Source organism: Neurospora hispaniola, assembly GCF_033458365.1.
Source record: "Neurospora hispaniola strain FGSC 10403 chromosome Unknown B0T23scaffold_2, whole genome shotgun sequence".
NCBI lineage: Eukaryota > Fungi > Ascomycota > Sordariomycetes > Sordariales > Sordariaceae > Neurospora > Neurospora hispaniola.
Window position 1 is genome coordinate 3788767 of NW_026944407.1, and position 22504 is coordinate 3811270.

The 22504-nt window shown below is 53.0% G+C and overlaps 8 protein-coding genes across 8 annotated transcripts; 5 read left to right on the forward strand and 3 right to left on the reverse strand.

Annotated features, from left to right (window-relative positions):
• Positions 1–3033: 3033 nt before the first annotated feature.
• Positions 3034–5129, forward strand: B0T23DRAFT_89843 (uncharacterized protein). Its single transcript, XM_062841965.1, has one exon. The coding sequence runs from the start codon at positions 3251–3253 to the stop codon at positions 4973–4975; it is 1725 nt and encodes a 574-aa protein (XP_062695925.1). The 5' UTR covers positions 3034–3250; the 3' UTR covers positions 4976–5129.
• B0T23DRAFT_311305 (uncharacterized protein) lies at positions 5054–5323 on the forward strand (the record flags this gene model as incomplete). The annotated part of the gene is made up of 1 exon (XM_062834634.1): positions 5054–5323. One exon carries the CDS (start codon positions 5054–5056, stop codon positions 5321–5323), a length of 270 nt encoding a protein of 89 aa, XP_062695926.1.
• A 179-nt stretch (positions 5324–5502) lies between these two features.
• Positions 5503–6505, forward strand: B0T23DRAFT_89856 (uncharacterized protein). The gene is made up of 2 exons (XM_062841966.1): positions 5503–5849; positions 5950–6505. The coding sequence occupies exons 1-2, from the start codon at positions 5681–5683 to the stop codon at positions 6237–6239; spliced, it is 459 nt and encodes a 152-aa protein (XP_062695927.1). The 5' UTR covers positions 5503–5680; the 3' UTR covers positions 6240–6505.
• Positions 6506–6989: 484 nt separating this feature from the next.
• B0T23DRAFT_89872 (NAD(P)-binding protein) lies at positions 6990–8874 on the reverse strand. The gene has a single exon (XM_062841967.1). It carries the CDS (start codon positions 8600–8602, stop codon positions 7379–7381), a length of 1224 nt encoding a protein of 407 aa, XP_062695928.1. The 5' UTR covers positions 8603–8874; the 3' UTR covers positions 6990–7378.
• A 1867-nt stretch (positions 8875–10741) lies between these two features.
• On the forward strand, positions 10742–12274 carry B0T23DRAFT_89887 (aspartate-semialdehyde dehydrogenase). Its single transcript, XM_062841968.1, has 3 exons — positions 10742–10897; positions 11080–12072; positions 12131–12274. The coding sequence occupies exons 1-3, from the start codon at positions 10870–10872 to the stop codon at positions 12196–12198; spliced, it is 1089 nt and encodes a 362-aa protein (XP_062695929.1). The 5' UTR covers positions 10742–10869; the 3' UTR covers positions 12199–12274.
• A 1937-nt stretch (positions 12275–14211) lies between these two features.
• Positions 14212–16859, forward strand: B0T23DRAFT_309398 (uncharacterized protein; the record flags this gene model as incomplete). The annotated part of the gene is made up of 7 exons (XM_062834520.1): positions 14212–14358; positions 14431–14484; positions 14589–15207; positions 15267–15457; positions 15515–16298; positions 16360–16509; positions 16576–16859. 7 exons carry the CDS (start codon positions 14212–14214, stop codon positions 16857–16859), a joined length of 2229 nt encoding a protein of 742 aa, XP_062695930.1.
• Positions 16860–17704: 845 nt separating this feature from the next.
• B0T23DRAFT_312680 (Phytoene dehydrogenase) lies at positions 17705–19673 on the reverse strand (the record flags this gene model as incomplete). The annotated part of the gene is made up of 3 exons (XM_062834700.1): positions 17705–18385; positions 18490–19556; positions 19634–19673. The coding sequence occupies 3 exons, from the start codon at positions 19671–19673 to the stop codon at positions 17705–17707; spliced, it is 1788 nt and encodes a 595-aa protein (XP_062695931.1).
• An 895-nt stretch (positions 19674–20568) lies between these two features.
• B0T23DRAFT_374807 (uncharacterized protein) lies at positions 20569–21068 on the reverse strand. Its single transcript, XM_062836871.1, has one exon. The coding sequence runs from the start codon at positions 20902–20904 to the stop codon at positions 20596–20598; it is 309 nt and encodes a 102-aa protein (XP_062695932.1). The 5' UTR covers positions 20905–21068; the 3' UTR covers positions 20569–20595.
• Positions 21069–22504: the final 1436 nt, after the last annotated feature.

Genomic DNA, 22504 nt, shown 5'->3' on the forward strand with positions numbered 1-22504 from the left:
GGGCATGACGGGACACAAGGGCTATTGGACTGATAGCAGGCTCCTAGCTATCTTACCTGAAACAGTTGATTAATTGGCCCAGCTGTGTCTTGGCAGGAAATAATACCTACGTTTTACCGTCGAAGGGATGTACGCCAAGACACGGTACTTAACTCTTCAGATGTCACCTGGCGATGAATCTCTGACAAGCAAGAGACTCGTGATGCTCATCCAGGATCCCCTTTCAAGTCTCAACCCTTCTCTCCATCGGATATGCCCCTCTTGGGGAACATTGAAGATGCCATAGTTTAACGTCCCCCCCCGATCCGGCCCCTCCGTCAACCCCTCCGTCAACCCCTCGGCCCGTACATCGTGATATTTTCTTGAAGCAAACGCAACCAAAAAGGCCCCTTGTCGGGTTCAAGCATGGTCCCTTTTGGCGCTGCCCTACGGTATTCGTACTATTGAGGCCGACTGTGATGGGCGCTGGAACTGCTGAGGATGACCCGAACCACTCGCTGTCGACAAGGTTCCTGCTGCATGGCGCTGGACCGCTGCCGCCAACATGTTCAGTCCTTTTCGACCTCTTCAGGGCATATCCTCATCACGGTATCACATACCACCCGAGGCTCCCTGCCCAGTTGTACCGCGACGCCCCGATGTCACGCTGGAGTTTCGTCGCTTCTCGTTCTCGCCAGGCACTGCATTGCGTCCGGAAGAGTGCAATAACACTGTTCCACCATCAGCGTTCCATTATGCCGTGGTCTAACTAGAGGCCTCCGTTCATTCTCCTTCTATCTTTTTTATTCAAAAGTTTGGAGGTGTCTTCTGAGTGAGCGTTGGGAAGGTCTTGGTCCCCAAGTTCATACAAAGCGGGTCAAAGAGCCTGCAAATTTGGAGATGGGATCGATCTCAATGCCCATTCGTTTGCCCCACTTCCGAATCCCATGGGATTGGGGGTGCCGTGTCGAGGGATCGCCTCGAAAACCATCATCGACAACAACATTTGCTTATATAAGATTTCGCCTTTGTCCGGATCTGCCTACCCAAGTCCGGTGATAACTCTTCTGAATACCGCAGCTGCCACTTTCATCACTTTCACTGAACAGAGAATGGGCGTATTCATCCGGGTTTCTACCTCTTATATTCGCGCTAACTTGTACTCATCCAGACATCCTCGCTTTGAGCTTCGTCGAGCTGCAGCGTCCTGCATTTGTGCATGCACGCCATCGCTGGGAACCACACTTTGGGCGTTGCAGGCCACCCTGTTGCGGCCACTGGTGGCCAGTCGAAGACCGAGAAACCCGCCCGAGCCCATCACCCATCCCCGGGCCCCATCCCCCATCTGGGCCTCAGGCTCCCCCTTGCCCTGCGTGTCCTTGGCTCATGGCCCATGTCTCCACCACGCGGGCACTAACTCGCTAGTGTATCAAGAACAGCCAATGACGTGACGGGGATGCTTGCCTTATTTAAAATATCACGTCGAGCCCACGAGTCCTGCGTACCTTGAGCATGAGTACCTCTACGATTGAGGTAATATATAATTCTATTCCATGTTGTCGCGTCTCTTCTCAAGTTCCGCTCTCAAGTCGCGCTCATCGTGACACTCGATAAAACTTATGGGTTGGTCGTGCGTATGATTGTTACTGGATGAATCTTGCCCGGACTTGAACGACACTGTTTCTCTGCAATCGACAGGTACGAATTGGAGTCGCGTTCGTGCTGTGCTGAAACCGGCCTAGCTCAGGTACTTTGTAAGGAGTGCCGGTAGCTAACGCAAACTGTGTCTTCCACTTTGGTCGAGGCTGCTTTTGGCCGCTTGGCTGCCCACGGGCGCCGCGTTTACCACAAAGAAAATCAGCTGTGACTGTTGGTAGCCTCGCGCGCTCCAATTCAGCATGTAACCCATCCTTTTTGGCGGATTATTTCACTTGGTGGTGTAGTGTAGTGTAAGCCGCGGGCGGGGGGCCGAAAGGCTAAAAGCACACAGAACCTGAATCTGGGAAGCTTCCCATTGAACGATCGAGTCACAAGTGGGGATCCCGAAAGACCAAAAAGTCAAAAATGCAGGATGCGTTCAGTCGCCAAAAGAAACCAATCAGCATCGCGTGCAGAGTACGTAGCACCAGAAGCCAAAAGCTCACCTCCTAGAAAAATCCTTGGGTCCAGGTCCAGATCGCGCCTGCCCACTCTTGGAGTCCCGTCATCCCCTTCCCTCCAGTCCCGTCTCGTTCACCTGCACTTCCACTTTTTCTTCTCATCCCGGCCATTCTGGCACGCTCACCCAGACATCACCCACACTCACCCCCGGACCTGTCTCGTCGGCGCCCGCACTCGCACTCGCACACACACACAACCGACTGATGGTTCGCTCCCCCTTTGCCCATTTGCGACAGGTCACTCCATCCTCCACAAAGCTCTCCCCCATCCCACACCACCTATCACCCAGACTCTGAACTTTCCTTCTCCTCCAACCCCAGGCCAACTTTTTTTTTTTTTTTGTTTTGTTCCTCCCTCCACCATCTGCACACTTACACCCACTCATTCACCACCTAGTCCTCCAGCAAACTGCCGTATTCCTGTTGCTTTGCACATTACCTCGCTACCTCGTACCTTTTTGCAAACGCAGGCATCAGAGGCAACATTCGTTTCCTCCATTCAGCACAACGAGAAACGAGCTGCCACCGAGCAACCACAAGCACAGTTACTACCGCCCAATACCATACAAGAGCGAGCAATAAGCAGACAACTGCGCACCCCTCATCGTCACTATCATAACAACGAACCCTCACACAAAGCTCTCACCTTGGCTGGGTATCCTGTCGCGTCTTGGTAAATAACCTACAGGTATGCTTGATTCCACCCCAGGCCTGGCCCCGTCGCCTCTTTGTCCTGTCCTCATCCTTACTGCCCACCTATCCCGGCCCCCCCTGCTGCCGAACGAACACTGCACGCAAATACCTAGCACCTAGCACTTCCTTCAATCTCTCAAGCGAGCGAGTCACAGCACACACACATATTTTAAGAGGGTGGTGTACGCGTGCGTACGAACTGGATTCCAGCACGGTACCTGACACGCTCGACGTAGCCAGGTATCCTACTCTCCACAAAATCGCCGTCGCATCCACTCTGCGAAACCCAATTCCTCCACTGCCAACCTGCCGACGGCTCGTCGCCCGTTCGATCAATCACGTCCGATCGTCGCCCCAGTCCGACTCCGTTCTATTTGTAGCGACTCCAACCTGTACATGCACCAAACGCACCGCGAGGCATGAACGGGGATCATCGTCAGAACGTGAACGCTCCGGGCGTAACCTCCTCCGTCACTGTTAACGCCAACTCTTTCGCTTCCCTGGCCTCCAACCGCGCGAGCCCTTTCTCGTCCACTGCGACAACCAACACAATGGCCGCTCCATCCTACCTACCGCGGCCTTCCGCCGCTCAGGCTGCCCAGGCCTTCAACAGTAGACAAGGCATGACCTCTCCGGTCGGCTACTACACACCTGGCAAGCCCTTCGATCGCGAAGCTGCCAAGTCTGTCGGAACCCCGTTTGCCACGACGCCCTCCCCAACCTATTCTGTCGCCCGCATTCGCAAGTTGCCCGCCAATTTCACCGAAGACCAGCTGCGCCTCATGATGGCCCTCTCCAAGGATCTCGTCAAAGCTGAACTACTGCCCGCCGACATGTCGGACGATGCTGGTTTCCGTACCGCAATTCTCACATTCAAAACCTTGGAGGGCGCGCAAGAGACAAGGCAACTCCTGAATGGCAAGACAAACATGACCAACGACGCCGAAATGATTGTTGAGATCATTCAGTCCGATTCCGCTGCCTCGAGCGCCAGATTTTCGATTGACACATCCGTCTCCGCTGCGACATCGGCAGTCACTTCGCCCACAGCGCTGACGGCGCCCTCCTCGAGACAAGTGTCGCGCTTCAATGGCACATTCCAATCTCTTGACCGAATGTCGCCGCCCCTTAATACTGCGTACGGATCCACCGAGTTGGGCAGCCCCGAAGCCACTGCGCACTACCAGAACCTGTTCTCGGCTCAATCGCCTATTGGAAACTATCTCACAGATGGTAGTCGCGCGACTGGCAAGACCTTGATCAACAACGACTCCGCAGATGATGACGAAACGGGCGAAATTCTCAAGGAGATTGGCGGCTTTGCTGAAGGCGGCCCTCAGCAACGTCGCTCCACCTCATCTCAGCTTCCCATCACGCGTATGGCAAACTTGTCGCTAAACACATCGGTTCCCACGACTATGCCGCAATCAATGTCGCACTATTCCCAGTCAAGCATGGGGGCCATGGGAGCGCACTCTGCTACCATGTCGCCTACCAACATGATGGGCGGGCCCGTCCCAATGATGCCCCATGCTCAGCCGTATCGGCAACACCCACCTGCGAACCCTGCGGACATGAACCCTCCTTGCAATACTCTCTATGTCGGAAATCTGCCCATTGACACCTCCGAGGAAGAGCTCAAGGCCGTTTTTTCCAAGGTGCGGGGATACAAGCGCCTTTGTTACAGGACTAAGCACAATGGACCCATGTGCTTTGTTGAGTTCGAGGATGTCTCTTTTGCCACCAAGGCCCTAAACGAGCTCTATGGTCATACACTCAGCAACAGCAGGAAGGGCGGCATGCGACTGAGTTTCTCAAAGAATCCCTTGGGAGTCCGCACGGGTCAGGCGCCTGGCCAGAATGGCCCTGGGCCTATGAATGGCATGAACGGTTTCCCCCACGGTCCCAGCACTGGCTTCACAACCGCAAATGGACCTCCTCCGGGCTTGTCTGCCCCTCCTGGTTTGGGCATGAACAGGTTGCTGTACTCGGGGTCACCTAACATGCTGAACAACGGACACAATCCGTATACCCCGCCCCCGTTCCCCACAACTCAGAGCCCTTGGGTTTCGAGCTTCAACGGCTCTTCGCAGCTGAACGGCAACTCTCAGGCGCAATTTCCGGCTTACATGATGGGAAGATGATAATACGTATACGAACCGGGCGCCCTTACCCTCCGAATGGCATTTTCGGATCTCTTCGTTAATTCCGATTTGTTGTCCATGTTCTTCTGCGTATTTTCAAGAAAGGGATATTTCACGTTTTGGATTCTTACTGCACTTACACATCTTTTCTTCTTTGCCTCGCGCCGATCAATTGGACAAGAAAGACGACATGGACATGGGGTGTTGATTGGAGCTGGTAGGCGATGTTTGAGGCACAGTGGTTACGGCTTGCATACGGCTGGCATCTTCGACATGGCATGCATTGGCGCATGGTGCGTGCGGACACATGAATGGTGTTTTTCGACATGGACACGATTTCCCTCTTAATTTAACGTCGTTGTTTTTTCTTTTTTTTCCTTTTATTTTGCGTTTCACCCAACACGTTGGAGTCGTAGAGGATTCTTATTTCCCAGAATTCCCCTTGTGCTTCCCCGGTCTCCTTTTTGGCTTTTGTTCAGGGCGAGCGTCTAATGGCCTTCGACCATGGTTCAAGAGCTGTTTTCGTGGCCACACCAGCGTGCGTGGAGTCTAGGGATTGGCATCGGCCTTCGGCGTCACGATCGGTTTATCATCAGCATCCAAGGGAGAGAAATAAGCATGGGCGACTTGGACTCAAGAGGTCCGTAGGAGTTATTGTTATTTGACTTGTGGTGTATCGCAACACATACAACCACACTGGCATTCATGCAGGCGGCTTGCGGTGCAAGAGAATATACACACAGTGGTGCAGTCTTTCCAAACAATCAGTCCAACCACCTTTGTGTATCTACGGCAGCCCTCACACGCGGCGAAAGGAATTCAACCCCGGATCGTTTGACATTATATGGCAGAGGACTATACATACATATTCGGGGTACGCATCTCAAACCGTGCTAAATACATCTCTGGGGTTAACGGCAAAAGACTTGGGGGATATGGGATGAAATGATACCAACTTTATACACTTTAAACAGGAAAATGTTTTTGTTTTCTTTTTTCTTTTGCATTCTTGCATGAACTGTCTTGTCGTGGGCATTCGTTTTGGTTAGGATTATATCCTCTTGGCGCCATGTTATATTTATACCCCTTCTTCATCGCTTCTTTGAACGAGTTGCGACAAATCTTCCATTCATCCGACAACGACAAACACATCTGCTTATCTTCTCGGTATGACACCGCGAACAACATGAAAAACCACGAGCAACCCCAGCCGGGTACCACCGAACCGAAACAAACCCCGACAAAACCTTTGTGGAAGGCATGACGTTGGCATATGGTGGTGGAGTTCATGTTCCCCAGGATGAAAGGGACCACACTCTATACTAGATATTCTATTTCTTTTTGCTGCTTACTTTTCTCATGTAACTCATGGTTCCCTTTGCCTCGTCTGATGTGCAACCATTACTTCCAGAAATGCGCATTTCAAAACAGCAAGAGTGAGAGATGGGCAGCAGATGAGGGACGAAGCCAGAGTCTTTTGGAGGCCTGCAATGACTGCGATTCAATCCATCAGAAGCGTGAATGGGAGAGCCGTCATGTCATATCAGCATTTTTTTTTTCTTGGCTCTGTTGAAGTGTGTTAATTGACGTTATTCGGATATTACCAAACTTGATGTCTGTCATGGCGGAATTTTCGACTTGGCAAATAATGACGTCAACTGTCCCTGACTACAGCTGCCGGGCACGTTTTAATTCATCGATGAAGGACAATGTGCTAACGAAGTAGTGTGTTGCGCGCAGAATGTCTGTAATGTTCTTGTATCCGTAGGGAAAAGACGTTGAGGTCGGGATCTTTGTCACCAATGGCTACAGTGATTAATTCCAAGACATATGGAACTAAAGGGGTGACGTTCAATATTTAGTTGACTTGATGTCCTGACTGTTAATTTCACGACACTTGAAATTTCATTGAGCTTCCACTGAGGTGTGCATTCCTCCCGATTCCTTCAACGAGAGCGCCTTTCCTATAAGCTCATTACCTACCCCAATTGATATCATTCATTTCATATCTGTTTCCCATGTCACGCATTTTTATTTCCAAGGACTCGTGTTATGTATAATTAGCACCTGGCTGGCTGAACAAATAATGCGTTATAGACTTCAAAATCTGTTTGTTAGAGGGATAATTCAAAAATGGTGCTCCTTGTTCCCGCTCATCCTGTTTGATTTGTCCGTCCGTTCATCTGTCTGTTCGTCAGGTTTTTCTTTAAATTTCCGGCCTTTTTGTTTTCTTCTCTTTTTCTTTGCATAAATAAAGACTGTGAACCCTGAAGCCCCGTAAACCAAGAGACTAAAGTAGACCTCTCCACGAACCACATCCACTCAAAGAACTGTCTCAAATGCCGCCGCCGTCGGTCATGAAAGCCATAGCATAAGGATCACCCTGACCAAACTTCACTTCCCCTACAACACTGCATTCTTTGCCTTCGCCTTCGCCGCCCTTCCTCCACCTCTCCCCCGACTCAAATAAATTGCCCACAGATCTTTTAGCGTTTCAACCCACCCCCTGATCGTCCTCACCATGTTCAAAACTTTGACAAACCTATAAACGAAAACCTCCACCATCTCATAATCATGCGCATGCACCTCCCACACAGCACTAGGCGAATTCCTAATTCCCCTATCCTCATCCCCATCTCCTCCCTCGCCCTCAGCATATTCAGCATCAACAACCACCAACTTCCCCCCCACGACCCGCTGCCTCCCCCCAATAAGCAACCCCCTCCCCACCACCTCCTCGTCAGCCATCAACCTCGTCGCCGCATCCACCACATCCTCAATCTCCGCCTTCGGCCCACCCGCCAACAGCGCCAGGGCGCGCCAGGGAACGATGGGGGTATCGACAAAGTACGGACAAAGCACGTTGCATCGGATCCCCTTCGTCCAGGAGGTCGCCCTTAGCGAGCGAAAGAGACCGAGCACCCCGTGCTTGGAGGCAGTGTACTCCGTTTGGCCAGGGAGGGGTGCAAGGCCGGCGATGGAGGAGACGAGAAGGAGGTGGCGGTCACGAATCGGTCGGCCATCGTCAGCAGCAGTGGTGTCATCTAGGAGATCGAGGCGGGAGACGCCGCCGTTGCGGGGAAGCCAGAAGAGAGCGAGGTGGGTAGTGTACATGACGCCTGTCAGGTTGACATTGAGGACGTTTAAGGGCGGTGGCGGGGGAGGGAGGGAATCGGAATCCAGATCGGAGGGGTTGTCGAAGACGCCCGGGGCGCCGGAAGCTACGTCCCCATGCTCGCTGATTCCGGCACTGGCTACGACGGCGTCGATCCCGCGGGTGGGACTAGCGCGGGCGGCCATCTTGAAGAGGGAGACTTGGTCTTCCCATTTGGTCACGTCGCAGTGCTGGTAGTAGTGGTGCTTGGAGGACCCGCGGAGGGAGCGGAGCTCGGCGATGAGGTCCTCGCCGGCCGAGTCATTCACGTCGCCGATGATGATATGGGAGCCGTGTTGGGCCCATTTGCGGGCGAAAGCGGCACCGAAACCGGATGCCCCGCCGGTGATCAGGATGGTTTTGCCGGCGAGGGACTTGGTGTCGTAAGGAGCTTTGACATCGACGGGTGGCGATTGCTTGATAGTGTCAACAATTGACCAAGAGAGGTCGTCTGTTACCATTGAGTTCTCCATAATTGTAAGCTTCTCTTCAACATTCGCTGGTAGGTAAAGGCGTTCAACCTGGAAGTTGCTGGGCGAAGAAACAAAGACAGACGGCCAATATAATTTCCCAGTTGTCTGAAGACGTTGGGTAGAGATCTTGTCTTCAATGCCAGTTTACCGAGAACCTTAAAGGTCAAGTTGTCCAAGCAAATTTCCTGATACAAATCAGGAAAAAAAAAATTAGAAATGACCCCTCGTGGCCTGTTGTTGTGTGGGCAATGTAACAGTGGGATGGGGGGTAGTGTAGATGATCTTCATGGATCAACGGTCGTCGACAACCGAGGCAATCAGAGTGCTTAAGGCTCAAGATAAATCGAAGCGGCTGAAAAGCTGAACAGCGAGGGCGACAGAGGGCCCCGACGAGATCATATCACAGTTAAGTCGGTGGGAAAAGCTGAAGAGAAAGATAAGATCATCTGGCTCTTTTTCAGCCAGGCGGCTCACTACTGCATAGTAGTATTTGCGCCATGTCAAGCCATCCTCCCAACATTGGTCTAACAAGGCGTTGAGGCGCGTTACATGACAATGTCAGCGGCAGCTGTCGCCCGCCCGCTTCCCTTCATCTCAGAAGGGGTTGCGTCACTGGGCTTCATCCAATGGGAACTGCCAAGACTGCATCTGTTGCCAATGGGACAAGCATCGTGAACATAATCTCTGGACATGGTGCGATAACGAGGTGGTACCCATCCGCTTGACGGTGGGATCTCGGTGTTTTGGGATGGTAGATAGTCTCCGTGACCCTTGTCTGTTGAACAAACAAAGAGCATCGATAGGATCCCATGCTCATGCTTCGGACGTAGAGTGAAGGCGACATGACATTGTGCCCAGTACATGTTTATCCAAGGGTGATGGCCCGGTAAGGCAGCCGTCGTATTTCTTTTGAGCTCTCAGTCGGGTTGCTCACCGCTCGACTGAGCAAAAGATAGAGTACGTAGGGCTGGGTGACGAGCATGCGGGATCCCGTACGTATTGTGGCGGGGGAGATATTATCTGGGCCCAGTTCGAAGCCAACCTCATGGGGCATATACTACCCCATGCATATCCAGGTCATATGATGTTCTTCCTTATGCACCTCTGGTAAGCCAGCAGAATACGATTGTTGGCTCCGGGCGCTATGCTGGATTTGGAGCGGACGCTGACAAGCGGCTCGTGAGGGAAGAAGAGCTTGACAATAGGCGGGGACTGTTGACGCTGTCGTACGATCACAAGGAATCGCCTGCGCAAAGCTCTTCCCCAAGCGCAGTTGGGTATTGATCACGACGGGGGACGTTGATGTTGTGCTTCTTTATCCCGTCGTTTCTATTGTGGGGAGCGCTGCTCACCTATAAAACATGTCGTGTTAAAGCCGGTCGTGGTACGTAACGGCCAAGCCTTGTGTGCAACGTCGAACAGATGCAGCACACTTTCCAGAAAGCGAGAAGTCCAGAAGAAGTTCTTGCTGTGGTGAAGCTATATGTGCCGCGCACTGTACAAACGATGTCAGGTGCGACTCGATGCTCCTGAATCGCATCATGACGAATGTTGAGAGCGTGTGTTTGGCTGCAGTGGTAAAAAGGTGGTGAGGGAACAGAACGGAACGGCAGTCCGTGACCTGTCAAAATGGAGTATGTGGACGGGTTCCAGCCCTACGGCCTGGCGAGATGTACCTCTACGTACCGCGTACCGTACCGTCCTGCTACACTACTGTACAGAGAAGAGGTACTCCCTGGGCTGGAAGTACACTTCTCCCCGGAGTGGGACAGGGTCGCCTCCACCAGGCAATGCTCCAAAGTCGGACCAGGCCGCTGATCGCAACCCTCCTAGGTACGTTGGAGCTAACACGCGGCCCTGGGAACACCCTGTCTTGCGACCACTCGACCCTGATGGACACGGACGCTGCTTGGCCCCGTTCCTGTCCCTGAAACAGTGCTGGACAAGTGGAAGTCCCCCAAGTTCCACGCTTGGGGCTCCCGTGCTTGGCCCCACACCCACACGAGTGCATCACAGCTCCGATCGCCGGAGTGTAGGAGAGGAACCCTGTGGCGGGGCGCCGAGCCGATGGCGACTCATCTGTGAGAGGCAAGAGAGAAAAAAGTTGCGGAGCAGATCCCGCCGCTGTCTGGGAAGAAAGAGCGCCATTGACTCACCTTCCTATCTGAACCATAATCCTGCCCAACATCTTTCCTGTTCTGGTTGCTTGATCCATTCCATTCTCTTCGTTGAATCATATTGTTTAGTTCCCAGCCCAGATCGTCATCATGTCTCAATTTCCTACCAGAAACGTTGGTGAGTCTCTGCGACACCTCACCCTTTTAAGGTCCCTTCCTTGAGAGGGGACACTGCAGCATGTGTTCAGCATGTGTCCCCGTCTCCAGACCAGACGGATCCATGCTGCTTCTCCAATCAACACGCACACGAAACAACATTATGCCGGCCCGAGCACTAACCGTTCCTATGACGTCCCGTAGGTGTCTTGGGCTGCACTGGCTCTGTCGGCCAGCGCTTCATCCTGTTGCTCCAGAATCATCCTGTCCTGAAGCTTGTCGCCGTCGGCGCCTCCTCCCGCTCCGCTGGCAAGAAGTACCGCGATGCCGTCCGCTGGAAGCAATCCACCCCCATCTCTGCCGAGTTCGGTGACCTAGTCGTCCGCGACTGCAAGGCCAGCGAATTCGCCGACTGCGACATCGTCTTCAGCGGTCTCGACAGCGATGTTGCCGGCGACGTCGAGAAGGAGTTCCAGCACGCCAACATTGCCGTCTTCTCCAATGCAAAGAACTACAGACGCGACCCCCTCGTGCCCCTCGTCGTCCCGACCGTCAACCTCCACCATCTCGACCTGATCCCCCACCAGCGCAAGACCCTCGGCCTCGATAAGGGCTTCCTGGTATGCAACAGCAACTGCGCCGTCATTGGCCTCGTCGCCCCCTTTGCCGCCCTCCAGGCGCGCTTCGGCAAGATCGATACTGTATCCGTCGTCACCATGCAGGCTGTCTCGGGTGCTGGATACCCCGGCGTCAGCAGCATGGACATCATTGACAATGTTGTGCCCTTCATTTCGGGCGAGGAGGACAAGCTCGAGACCGAGGCCCAGAAGATCCTGGGTTCTCTCAACGCCGACGCCACTGCCTTTGAGGACCAGAAGGAGCTCCGGGTGTCGGCAGCCTGCAACCGTGTTCCTGTCTTGGACGGCCACACCGCCTGCGTGTCGCTGCGCTTCGCCCAGCGCCCGCCCCCGTCCGCCGAGGAGGTCAAGGAGGCCATGCGCAGCTATGTTTCTGATGCTCAGAAGCTGGGATGCCCCTCGGCCCCCGAGCCCCCTATCAAGGTCTTTGACGAGGCAGACAGGCCCCAGCCCCGTCTTGACCGTGATCTCTGCAAGGGATACACTGTCAGCGTTGGCCGCGTTAGAGAGGACGAGAGTGGTATCTTCGATATCAAGTTTGTTGCCCTGAGCCACAACAGTAAGTCGCCTTATGCCTCGAACGCCTCTTCAAGTTTCGCGCTAATACCTCTCTGTAGCTGTTATTGGAGCTGCTGGCTCCTCTATCCTCAACGCTGAGGCTGCCATATTTAAGGGTCTCATCTAAGGTTAAGCGGGCTGCTTTATGGGTTTGGGAACAAAAATTTAATCATTTTTGGGTTGCTGTTATAAAAGTATAAAGTCATGCACCTATGTATTGGGTTTCTTTGTGGAATTCTCATGGGTGACCTTGGTGTGGAGCGTTGATGCAAGCTAAAGTCAGGAGCCAAAAGTTTTAAAATTTAACCTTCGTGCTCTTCTTCTCTCTCTTCCATATCTCGTCCGGTGTCGTGCGGTTAAAGTGCGAGACACACCGGAAAGTCTGATCCGTCCTGTGGTCTCGTCTATGGGAATCGAACGAATGCATGTACCCGCCATCGCGTGTTGACCGTCCAGGGAAGCATGCTTGATGCAGCAGCCCGTCTTGTTGATTGGCGGGAGAAGCTTTCGTCGAACTGTCGGCACCCCCAACATCTGGTGTATGGGCATGGCAAAGGCCTTGTCTTGGATTGCTTTTGCCTAACGATGCAGTGAAATACCCATCCACGGTCTTTTACAGACATAGGAGTCTTAGCTAGACGATGCGCACGAACACTATCGTCATAGGACTTGCCTGTTTTGACGTTGTGGAACAGAAGGAGGCGGGAAAGACGAGACCGAGTTATGATGTTTTAGATACTGAATTCGAGCTGCAGAGGAAATTCGATCCATGAACCTTGGGAGCTTTTCAAAACTGCTGGTTTCGATGGATTTCCAGGAGCTGGGCTAGTAGGGTTGCCATATAGCTCTCGAGGTAGCCATGTTACGGGAGACCAGTCGATGTGAGGCTGACCGTCTTCTCGACGCCAAGGACAAGGATACGCCAAATGGCCCTCGATGGGACGGATATCGTCGTAAAGCAAGGGATGATGGGGCGGATATGATTTCGAAGCACATTTCGCCGAGGAGGGGGAGAGGATTGATCGCCGCCAAGGATACCAGAAAGTAAGCCCTTAAGTTGTATGGTAAGACCTCCGGGTGTGTGGATGGTCTGCCGTTCGTCGATTCGAGAAGATCGTTGGTCCGCCCATCACTCGGGCCTTTCTCCCGTCGCGCTCAGGCAGGCATTGACCCAAGCGCCATGTTGGTAGGTACAAAGCATGCTGAAACCGCACAACCTTATGCGTTGCTGCCCTTTGGGGTACCTCCATGTATCAAAGGATGGTGTCCGATTTCGCTTCCATTGTCTTTCTTTTCCGTCCGTCGTGATAAGGTGCCGTTGGATGAAGGGCCAGGGACGCAGATCCCTCGCTACTGACCCATAACTTGAAAAAGACAGATGCGCATCAACAGGATGTTTTTGTCGAGCATGTGCTGATATAGCTTAGTCGAAGGTTATCGTGTCGGGTTGGCGGCTCGACAGAAATGGAACATGGAAATTCGCAGTGTTGGTTACCAACAAGAGGGAGCAATTTGGGTGTAGCACACCTGGGAGTTGAAGGGTTGAAATGGAAGCTTGGGCCAAGAGGGCCTCCATCTTCCATAGCAGTCAGCGGCATGATGGACGTTCAACGTTCAACACGGCACACGAGGTGGGGCGTCATTGATGGTAGTGGAGCCCACTGAGGATGAAGCAGCAACACAGCTCGACAGTGCACCAGTGCACCTGCAGCTCTGGCGGTCCTGGTCCCTGCCGCCTAGCCTGGAAGTGGTTCCATTGTGGATTCTGGAGAATTAAATGAGGTGCAGCGGTGCACAAGCCCCATCCCACCCATGGGGATCCATTCCCGTTCCACTCGACCCCATCCCCAACACCCTTCAACCGTCGGGTCAACGACGGCATCTTGGCTTAACCCGCGCGCTCATGATCCCCCCTCCGTACCCTACTCCTCCTGACCAACTGAAAGACCACCTCCACGACCCCGACCCTGAACGCGCGAAACTTTTGCATCTCGTATAACATAAAAGAAAAGTTTATTTGCTGGTTACTTAGCATTTTGGCGCCTCCGCGACAAAGACACGCCACTCCCACTACCACCGAATCTGTGCCCGTCGACGCAACACACCCCGAGTTGCCTGTGAGGGCGACAACATATTCGCAATGTCTCTAGGAGATGCTTCTGCGCCAGCAACTTCACCGACACCAGACAGTGGCAGCCCGGTGATAGCAGCAGCGCCTGCGCCGCCTACAGCACCAACACCTAACGACGAGACCAAGTCGCATGTTCAAGATGTGCTTTCTTCAGAGGTCCGTTCAGACCGGACGAGTCACTTATCTTGACGCCGATCCAGTCTCTAACCCGTAGTTTTCCGAAAACAGATTGGCATCGCGACGATGCTCAACCGATTGAAACAGAGCATTGCGTCCGCAAAGGTGCGAATCCCTCGACTACCGACTACGACGGCCATATCCTGCAAAAAAACCCTTACCTACCAATCCGGGTAGACACAGCAGTCTAATTCAAGGGTTTCATATAGGAATTCGCGACCTTTCTGAAAAAGCGCTCGGTACTCGAGGACGAACATGCGAACGGCCTCAGAAAACTCTGCAAAGCATCCCACGAGAGCTCATCCCGCTCGGAACACAGGGGCGGAACATTTGCCAAAGCCTATGAAGACATGATGACGATCCACGAGCGCATGGCCGAAAACGGGACCCAGTTCGCCATGTCCCTCCACCAGATGCACGAGGACCTATTGGAGCTTGCAGGGATTGCCGAGAAATCCAGGAAAGGATGGAAGCAAAGCGGACTGACAGCCGAGCAACGAGTGGCCGACCTCGAGGCCGCTATGCGCAAGTCCAAGGCCAAGTACGATGCCTTAGCCGAGGAATACGACCGAGCCCGCACCGGCGACACCACTGGTCAGCAAAAAGGCAAAATGTTCGGTTTCAAGGGTCCCAAGTCAGCTGCTCAGCATGAAGAAGACCTCTTACGCAAGGCCCAGGCCGCGGATCAGGATTACCAGGCCAAGGTCAACACGGTACAGACAGAACGTGGAGAGCTGATCAACAAGATACGGCCGGATACCATCAAAGCTCTTCAGGAGATTGTCAGAGAATGTGACGCAGGCGTTGTCTTGCAAATGCAAAAGTTCGGTAAGTGCTGTGCTAGTCATTCTCTCCCCAAGGCTCGAGGCTAATGATGAAACCGGTAGCGTCCTTTAACGAGAAGCTCTTGCTCAGTAACGGCTTGAGTGTTAGCCCTCTGAAACATGGTCCAGAAGCACGCAGTTTGCGCGAGTGTGTACAGGCGATCAACAATGACAAAGACCTGGATGAGTATCTCCTTAGCCAGTATCCGCGACTTCCTCCGAGGACAGGGGAGCCCAAATATGAAAAGAACGCTGTAAGTCGTATAAATCTCGTGAACATGCCATGGTCATCAAGGCTAACCCCCTGCTAGCTCCTGGATCCGGCAAATCGCACTACTACAACTCCATATGTACCACCGGGTGGCAGTCAACAGGCACCCTCGCATTCCCGAGAACAGGGGTCAATGAATTCGAGAACGGGGCCTTTGAACGATACTCCCACTGCGCCTCTGGGTCATCACTATGGCCAAAGCTCTTCCTCGATCCCGATTATCTCAGCTAGCCAACAGTCCGAATCACAGCCTTCGCACGAACGTAGCTTCAGCCATGGGAACATCCTTAATCAGATTAGCACCCCTTTCAACCCTCAGTACGGCGATTCTCGGAGTGCGGCAACCCAACAGGCCCAGGCCGCAAGCTCCAGGTATAATGGCGCCATTGGATCGATCTCGTCCTCGGGTCCTCCGCAACTGGGAGCGCTGCCATTCCAATACTCCCAGCCTCAATCACCACCATCTACAACCCAACAACCACCGCAACAACCATCTCAGCCGCCACCACCACAACCACCCCAACAGCCGCCATCTAGTCAACCTCCTCAACAACCCCCGGCGCCGCTAGCAAGTCCAACCCAACAGGCATATCCTTCCGGTCCTGTACAGGGAAGACAGTCGACGCCGCCAATGGCTCAGCCTACGCGGCCAGTCTTTGGCGTGTCGTTGTCCAAGTTATACGAGCGAGATGGGCTGGCTGTTCCTATGGTTGTTTACCAATGCATCCAGGCTGTGGATCTCTTCGGCCTTGGCCTCGAAGGCATCTATCGACTTTCTGGCTCCGTACCTCATGTGAACAAGCTCAAGACTCTCTTTGACACGGGTAAGGGTTATAGCCTAACACTATTTCTGACGTTGAACCAAGGCTAACCAGAAGCTTGCAGATTCTGGCTCCAGCAATCTTGACTTCCGCAACCCCGAGAACTTCTTCCACGATGTCAACAGTGTAGCTGGCCTGTTGAAGCAATTCTTCCGCGATCTTCCCGACCCGTTGTTGACCAAGGAGCACTACGCGTCGTTTATCGAGGCAGCCAGTAAGCACCCCTATTACCCTTCCAGCTACCAAGGTTACATCAAACTAACGACATCTCCCTCGACAGAAAACGAAGACGAAGTCATACGCCGTGATTCCCTCCACGCCATCATCAACAGCCTTCCTGATCCCAACTACGCCACCCTCCGCGCCTTGACTCTGCACCTGCACCGCGTCATCAACAACTCGAGCGTTAACCGGATGAGCTCGCAGAACCTGGCCATCGTCTTTGGGCCGACGCTGATGGGTACTGCGGGTCCTGGCGCGAACATTGCGGATGCCGGGTGGCAGGTTCGCGTGGTGGATACCATTTTGCAGAATACATATCAGATCTTCGATGATGATGACTGATTATGTATACACGCTCTAGCTGAGGCCTGTATAGGACGCAGAGGAGGTGCGATATTGTGGAGAGTGTTGGATGAATAGTGGGAGGATCAACGTTTTGTCTTATCAGCCTTGGTTCGGACGGCGAAGAGAGGACCTTTAATTGACTCTCGTCTTTGTCCAGGGTATGCTCCGTCCCTTTACTGTGCTTAGTTTAGAAAGATAAAGAGCGGCTATGGTTTGGTTCTGCTTAGGTTGCGGTACGATACTTACTAGTTGCACTTCTGTAATAAACCACCTTTCGAAAGAGGTTTGGTTAGTTGGATGGGCGATGAGCAATGGGCATTAAGAATGGGAATTTGCATGATTCGGGGCAGGAGGATGGGTGGCTATAGATGGAGAGAAGAAGAGAGTCTAATCATTGTTGCATACATCACAAGTTGCTTGTCTAGCAGGTACTTTTATTCCTGACAACACGGACTGTGCTGTTTTACCATATACACCTTCAACGATACCATGGCATTGTTGATGACGCAAGTTGCGCTTTGGTACTAACCTCTTTGAAAAAAGAAAAAAACAAAAAAGAGAAAAAAGGACCGCAGAACTCAGTGGCAAGACGGCATCTAGGCAGATGGGGGTGACTAAGCATATATCGGTGAGAAAAAAGATACTTTCCAAGCTGTAATTCACCCTGTTGTCATCGACATAGAAACAAAACAGCTATATATTCCCAAGAATTTATCTACGAAATCGTTGATACCCAATCGAACTATACCTACTCAAGGAAATCATCTAGACTAGAACCAAGGCCTAAAGAAACATGAATCGCCCGCTCAGCATAAAGTGAAACCCGTCAAGCCAACAGAACCCTACCTCACAAATAACAGGAAATACAGCACCCCCATCAACGCCACCAACAAAGGGAACGCCCTCTGCGACAAGAGGTTAACCACCTCCATGGCGCCCTCAAAAGCATCACTCCCCCTCCTGCCCGGCTTACTACTGTTACTCCTCATAATAATCCCCTCCTCCGTAATCCTCTCATCCATCTCCTTCCTCATCCGCTCACTGTTCCTCTCCTCATTCGTCGTCCACGGCACCTTTGTGTTCCTAGGGAACGTCTCCTCAAGAATCTGCTCGGCAGTGATCTTGGCCCCTGCAAGGACAATCGGCACGCCGGTTCCTGGATGGGTGCTAGCACCGACAAAGTACGCGTTATCCATCCCTTGGGCTTTGGTGCGCGGGCGGAAGGCCAGCACGTTGAAGAAGTCGTGTGCCAGACCGAGGATGGCGCCCTTGCTGAGGTTGAACTTGGTCTCCCAGGTGTAAGGGGTGTTGACGATCTCTTCGGTGATAAGGGGGGACAGGGACAGGCCAGTACGGGCTTGGATGGTGGCCAGAACGCCGGCACGGGCTTTGGAGACGAGAGTAGGCCAGTCGAGCTCTGGTTGGCCATTTTGGAGAAGGTGGCCAACGGGGACGAGGGCGATCACGGCGTCGCGGTTGGGAGGGGCGGCCGAGGGGTCAACGCGGGAGGGGACGTGGATGTACTGTTTGAGGGGTGAAGTGAAGTTAGTCAAAGGGTGGTTGGACGACTTATCAGACAGGGAGAGGGGGAGAGAGAGGGAAAACCCGAAATGAGAGTAAAACTTACGAAGCTGGGATCATCAGGCAGGGCCTGCCTCTCAAAGATGGCGTCAAAGGACTCCTTGTACTCTTCCGCCAAAAAGATATTGTGCGTCTCCAACTCTGGTGCCATACCCGACAAACTCCAGTAGAAAGAAATAGAACTGCACGACGCCTTGCGGTTGTTGAGTTTGTTCGCATACTTCTTGATGCCCCCGATCTCCTTCGGCAGGAGGTTGTTGTACGTATATACCAAGTCGGCGTTGACCACCACCAGATCGGCGTTCAGCACCTCGCCATTTTCAAGCTGGACACCCGTAGCCTTTGGCTTCTTTCCGTTCTTGCCTCCATCCGTGAGAACCTGGGACACGCCCGTGTTGAGTCTGTACTTGACGCCCATCCTCTCTCCAACTTTCACCAGAGCATCCAACACCTTGTGGAAGCCTCCGCGGGGATACCAGATACCCTCGGCCAACTCCGAGTATTGAAGCAGACTGTACGTCGCCGGCGCATCGAACGGGCTCATGCCCATGTACATGGTCGCAAAAGTGAAGACGCGCTGCATGCGATCCGTCTTAAAGTACCGCCCGGCGCGGTGCCAGATGCTCTCGAAGGGGTGAAGAGCCATGAGCAAGGTGACGACAAGGCGGGGGTCCGCCAGCTCGAGGATGGACTTGAAGTTGCGGTGCAGAACGTGTCGCAAGCTGGTCTCGTAGTGTTGGTGGCCCTCGGCGAGCCACGAGAGGTAGCGGCGGAAGCCGTCGGGGCCTTCCCACTTTTCTATCTCGAGCTTCATGGTGGCGTTGTCGGTGGTGGGCGAGAAGCGCTTGCCGTCGGAGAACCAGATGTTGTAGTTGGGGAAACATTGGAGGAGCTCGACTCCTTCCTGCTCGAGAGTGGTGCCTAGGTCTTCGAAGGTCTCGCGGAAGAGCCCCGGTAGGAGGAGGAGTGAGGGACCTTGGTCGAAGCGGTAGCCAGCTTTTGTGTGGATGAGACTGCAGCGGCCTCCTGTGAAGTCGTTCTTTTCGAGGACTGTGACGTCTACTCCGGCTTTGGCCAGACGGGCCGCGACGGCGATACCGCCTGCTCCTGCGCCTGTTGTTGTGGGGAAGAAGTTAGCATACATCCTGAGGCTAAAGTGAAGAGCTCAAACTCCAGATAGAGAGACATACCAACAATGATGGCGCTTCGTGGTCTCTGAGTCTCAGCCATGTTGTCAATAAGTCTGGTATTTTTTCGCTTAGCTCTTTCGTCGTCGTCGTCGTCGTCGTCGTCGTTGTTGTTATCGTTCTTATCGTCGCCCCTTCTCTCTGCACAAAAGCCGAGAAAATTTAAAGAGTCTGGAGGGTATAGAGATTCAGAAGTCCAAGAAAGCTGAAGGAATTCCAGGTAGGTAAGATTATTACCCTTTAAGATACTTTGAGCAAAGTAGAAAGCACAGAGTCAAGGCAGATGGTGGTGGGAGCAAGAGCTTTTCACAAGCACCTTCAACAGGTATATGAAGGTTTGAACGGACCGTTCCGGAGAGAAACAATCCCGAAACTGAACCTTTTAAGACAAGTGATGATGCGCACAGTCGATATCTAGATCTATCTCCCACCGTTCGACGACCGCCCGACCACCGCCGTCCATGAATCACAAGCTAGTGGTGTTGTCGTGGTATCGCTCTGTGCTGCATCGACCCATGCAATAAGCAAGGGAAGCTATCCCCCATCTAGACTATCCCCTCCTCCCCCCCCCCTGGATTTCGATTGCCATTAAGGACCGACATTCCTTCCACTCCCTGCTTTGTTCCGCGGGTCGATGGTTGTAGATAGCGGAGACGGCATCATCACATGCGAAAACAAAAAGGTCTCGATTTGGCGTTTCTTTCTATCCTTGCTATCCCGTGGAAGAGAGGGTCGTGAATCGGTGGCAGTCCCGTCTTCATCAGTAAGTGGGAACTAACCGAACTGCGGAACCGATCAACGCCCTGTCCGCACGATGTCATCGCCGCCAAGATGGGCTTTTGCATCGGACACCACCCCCGGGCTCCAACAACAAGTTGAACATAAAGTGGAGTCGTTTCCCACCGTTTGGTTCGACGATCCGACCTAAAACGGTTGGTGTAGCGTTGCCCTTTCCCTCCTGGGTATCAACAGCGGAGGTGATTTGCTGAGGTGATCAGGGGTATGGTTCCACCTGAAAAGTGGAAGCGCACTGGCCAAGCCCCCCATATGTATCTGACTGACAAAGCGGCCTGAAAGCCCACCACCAGATTGAGGCGGAGGGGAGTCCGCTTGATTCCCGGCGATCTGTCTGTCCCTTGTCCCGGTCTCTCTGGTTGCGGATCGAATGGAGAAGGCGGGGGGGTTCGAGTTCGACAGATCGAGGCTCCCTGCCCTGCCCTGCCTATCAGAACAATTTCGGAGATCAGATTCCGAGTCGTGACAGATCCGCCCATCGCGCTGGGCCGCAATTGATCGCGAATCTTTTTCGTCTCGTCTCGTCCACCAACCCGCCAGTCAGCACACGCACGCACGGCAACACCAGGCAGGCAGGGTGCAGGTTTCCAGAATCTCGGAATCAGGTTTCATCCATTCATCGGACTGTGCTCCGCAACTCAAGGTACGTATGACAGACATACGTCGGTGTAACAGAAGTTGGAAGAGAGAAGCCGAGGCCGATTGAAATAAGCAAAACTCGACGTTCCCTTCCCTCCTTTCAAACCAGGTAAACACCGCGGTCTCAATTCCAACTTTCGTTCAGGATTCGAAAATGTTACTTAGCAATACCCTATACCGTCACGATTGAGCAAGACCTAGTGTACACAGATATATGCACCAGCACACACCACTCTCTACGATTCCATTTTTTTTGGTGACAACACCACTTTATATCATATCGTGAGCTAAGATTCCGAACAGCAAGGTTGAAGGTGCCCGACATATGCGCACACGCTCTTCTACGTTTGCGAACTGCATTTGGCAAAACCTCTGACAGCCCGATCATATCGTCGTGCGCGCAAAAAAAGAAAAGAAAAAAAGTGAATGACCGTGACCTCGTGACTCCTGCGAGCACTTTGAGCTTGACGTCTTCCAAATTACCGCTTTGGTTCATCATCATTTGGACTCACAACGACCGCATAACGGCACTTTCACGATAGTACAACAGCTTTACACAGTCCCTTCACTACTTCACTACACAACCTGACATACAGCACTTTCATCATATACACCAACTAACATACAAAGTTAGCAAACAGGTATATATGTACGACAAACGTCTCGAGAGAAACCGCCTAATTTCGCCCTACTCAGCCCCCTCCTAACAAACGGCCGGCCTTTTAGACAACATCAGCTTTTCAACTTTCCATAGGACAAGTAAAGCAACAGAATTATTCCAGATGTGTAGAGACTGCCGTCTCCACCAAACCAACCTAATTACACCCCTTCCACTTCCTTCTCATCAGCACCAACAAGTTGTCATCTTCATCCCCATAGATACCTCAAAACTCAAATAAACCCCTTCGTCAGACTCGGCGCCCTACTAATGCTGCTCTTCCTCTTCGGAATTTCAATCACACCATCCATCTGCATATGATCATTCGTGAACGTCCTCTTGCCCCGGATACTACCCAGCACGCTTCCCGCCACGCTGCCGCCGCCGCCGCCGCCGCCCACAGCGGAGCCCTTCTCCATGCGGAGGTTTTTCCACCCTTCGAGCTCGCGCTCCAGCCTCAGGGCCTTTTCTTTTTCCTCGCGCAGCTCGCGCTCCGCGCGACGGGCCGACAGCTCATTGGCGGATTCCGAGGATTGCAGCTCGTCAATGGTCTTGAGCAACTTGTCAACCTTGTCACGCATGCGCGCCACGTCTTCTTGGAGTTGCGTGTTCTGCTTGTCCTTGCGGTCGATCTGGGACTGCAGGTCCTTAACGATGCGGTCGACGTTGCGGACGGAACGCTGGGATTTGCTGCGCTCGTTTTCTTGCTCTTCGAGCTGGGATTCAAGCTGGTCATGATGAGTTAGCTGTTGACGCTCTTGTGGGAGAAAAAAAAAATGGAT

Excerpts from the sequence above, each read along its gene's own strand:
- B0T23DRAFT_89843 (XM_062841965.1), top strand. The coding sequence starts at position 3,251 with ATGAACGGGGATCATCGTCAGAACGTGAACGCTCCGGGCGTAACCTCC.
- B0T23DRAFT_89856 (XM_062841966.1), top strand. The coding sequence starts at position 5,681 with ATGCAGGCGGCTTGCGGTGCAAGAGAATATACACACAGTGGTGCAGTC. Across the intron at positions 5,850-5,949 it reads ACTATACATACATATTCGGG|GAAAATGTTTTTGTTTTCTT; the intron begins GTACGCATCTCA and ends CACTTTAAACAG.
- B0T23DRAFT_89872 (XM_062841967.1), bottom strand. The coding sequence starts at position 8,602 with ATGGAGAACTCAATGGTAACAGACGACCTCTCTTGGTCAATTGTTGAC.
- B0T23DRAFT_89887 (XM_062841968.1), top strand. The coding sequence starts at position 10,870 with ATGTCTCAATTTCCTACCAGAAACGTTG. Across the intron at positions 10,898-11,079 it reads ATTTCCTACCAGAAACGTTG|GTGTCTTGGGCTGCACTGGC; the intron begins GTGAGTCTCTGC and ends GACGTCCCGTAG. Across the intron at positions 12,073-12,130 it reads TGTTGCCCTGAGCCACAACA|CTGTTATTGGAGCTGCTGGC; the intron begins GTAAGTCGCCTT and ends ACCTCTCTGTAG.
- B0T23DRAFT_374807 (XM_062836871.1), bottom strand. The coding sequence starts at position 20,904 with ATGGGCGGATCTGTCACGACTCGGAATCTGATCTCCGAAATTGTTCTG.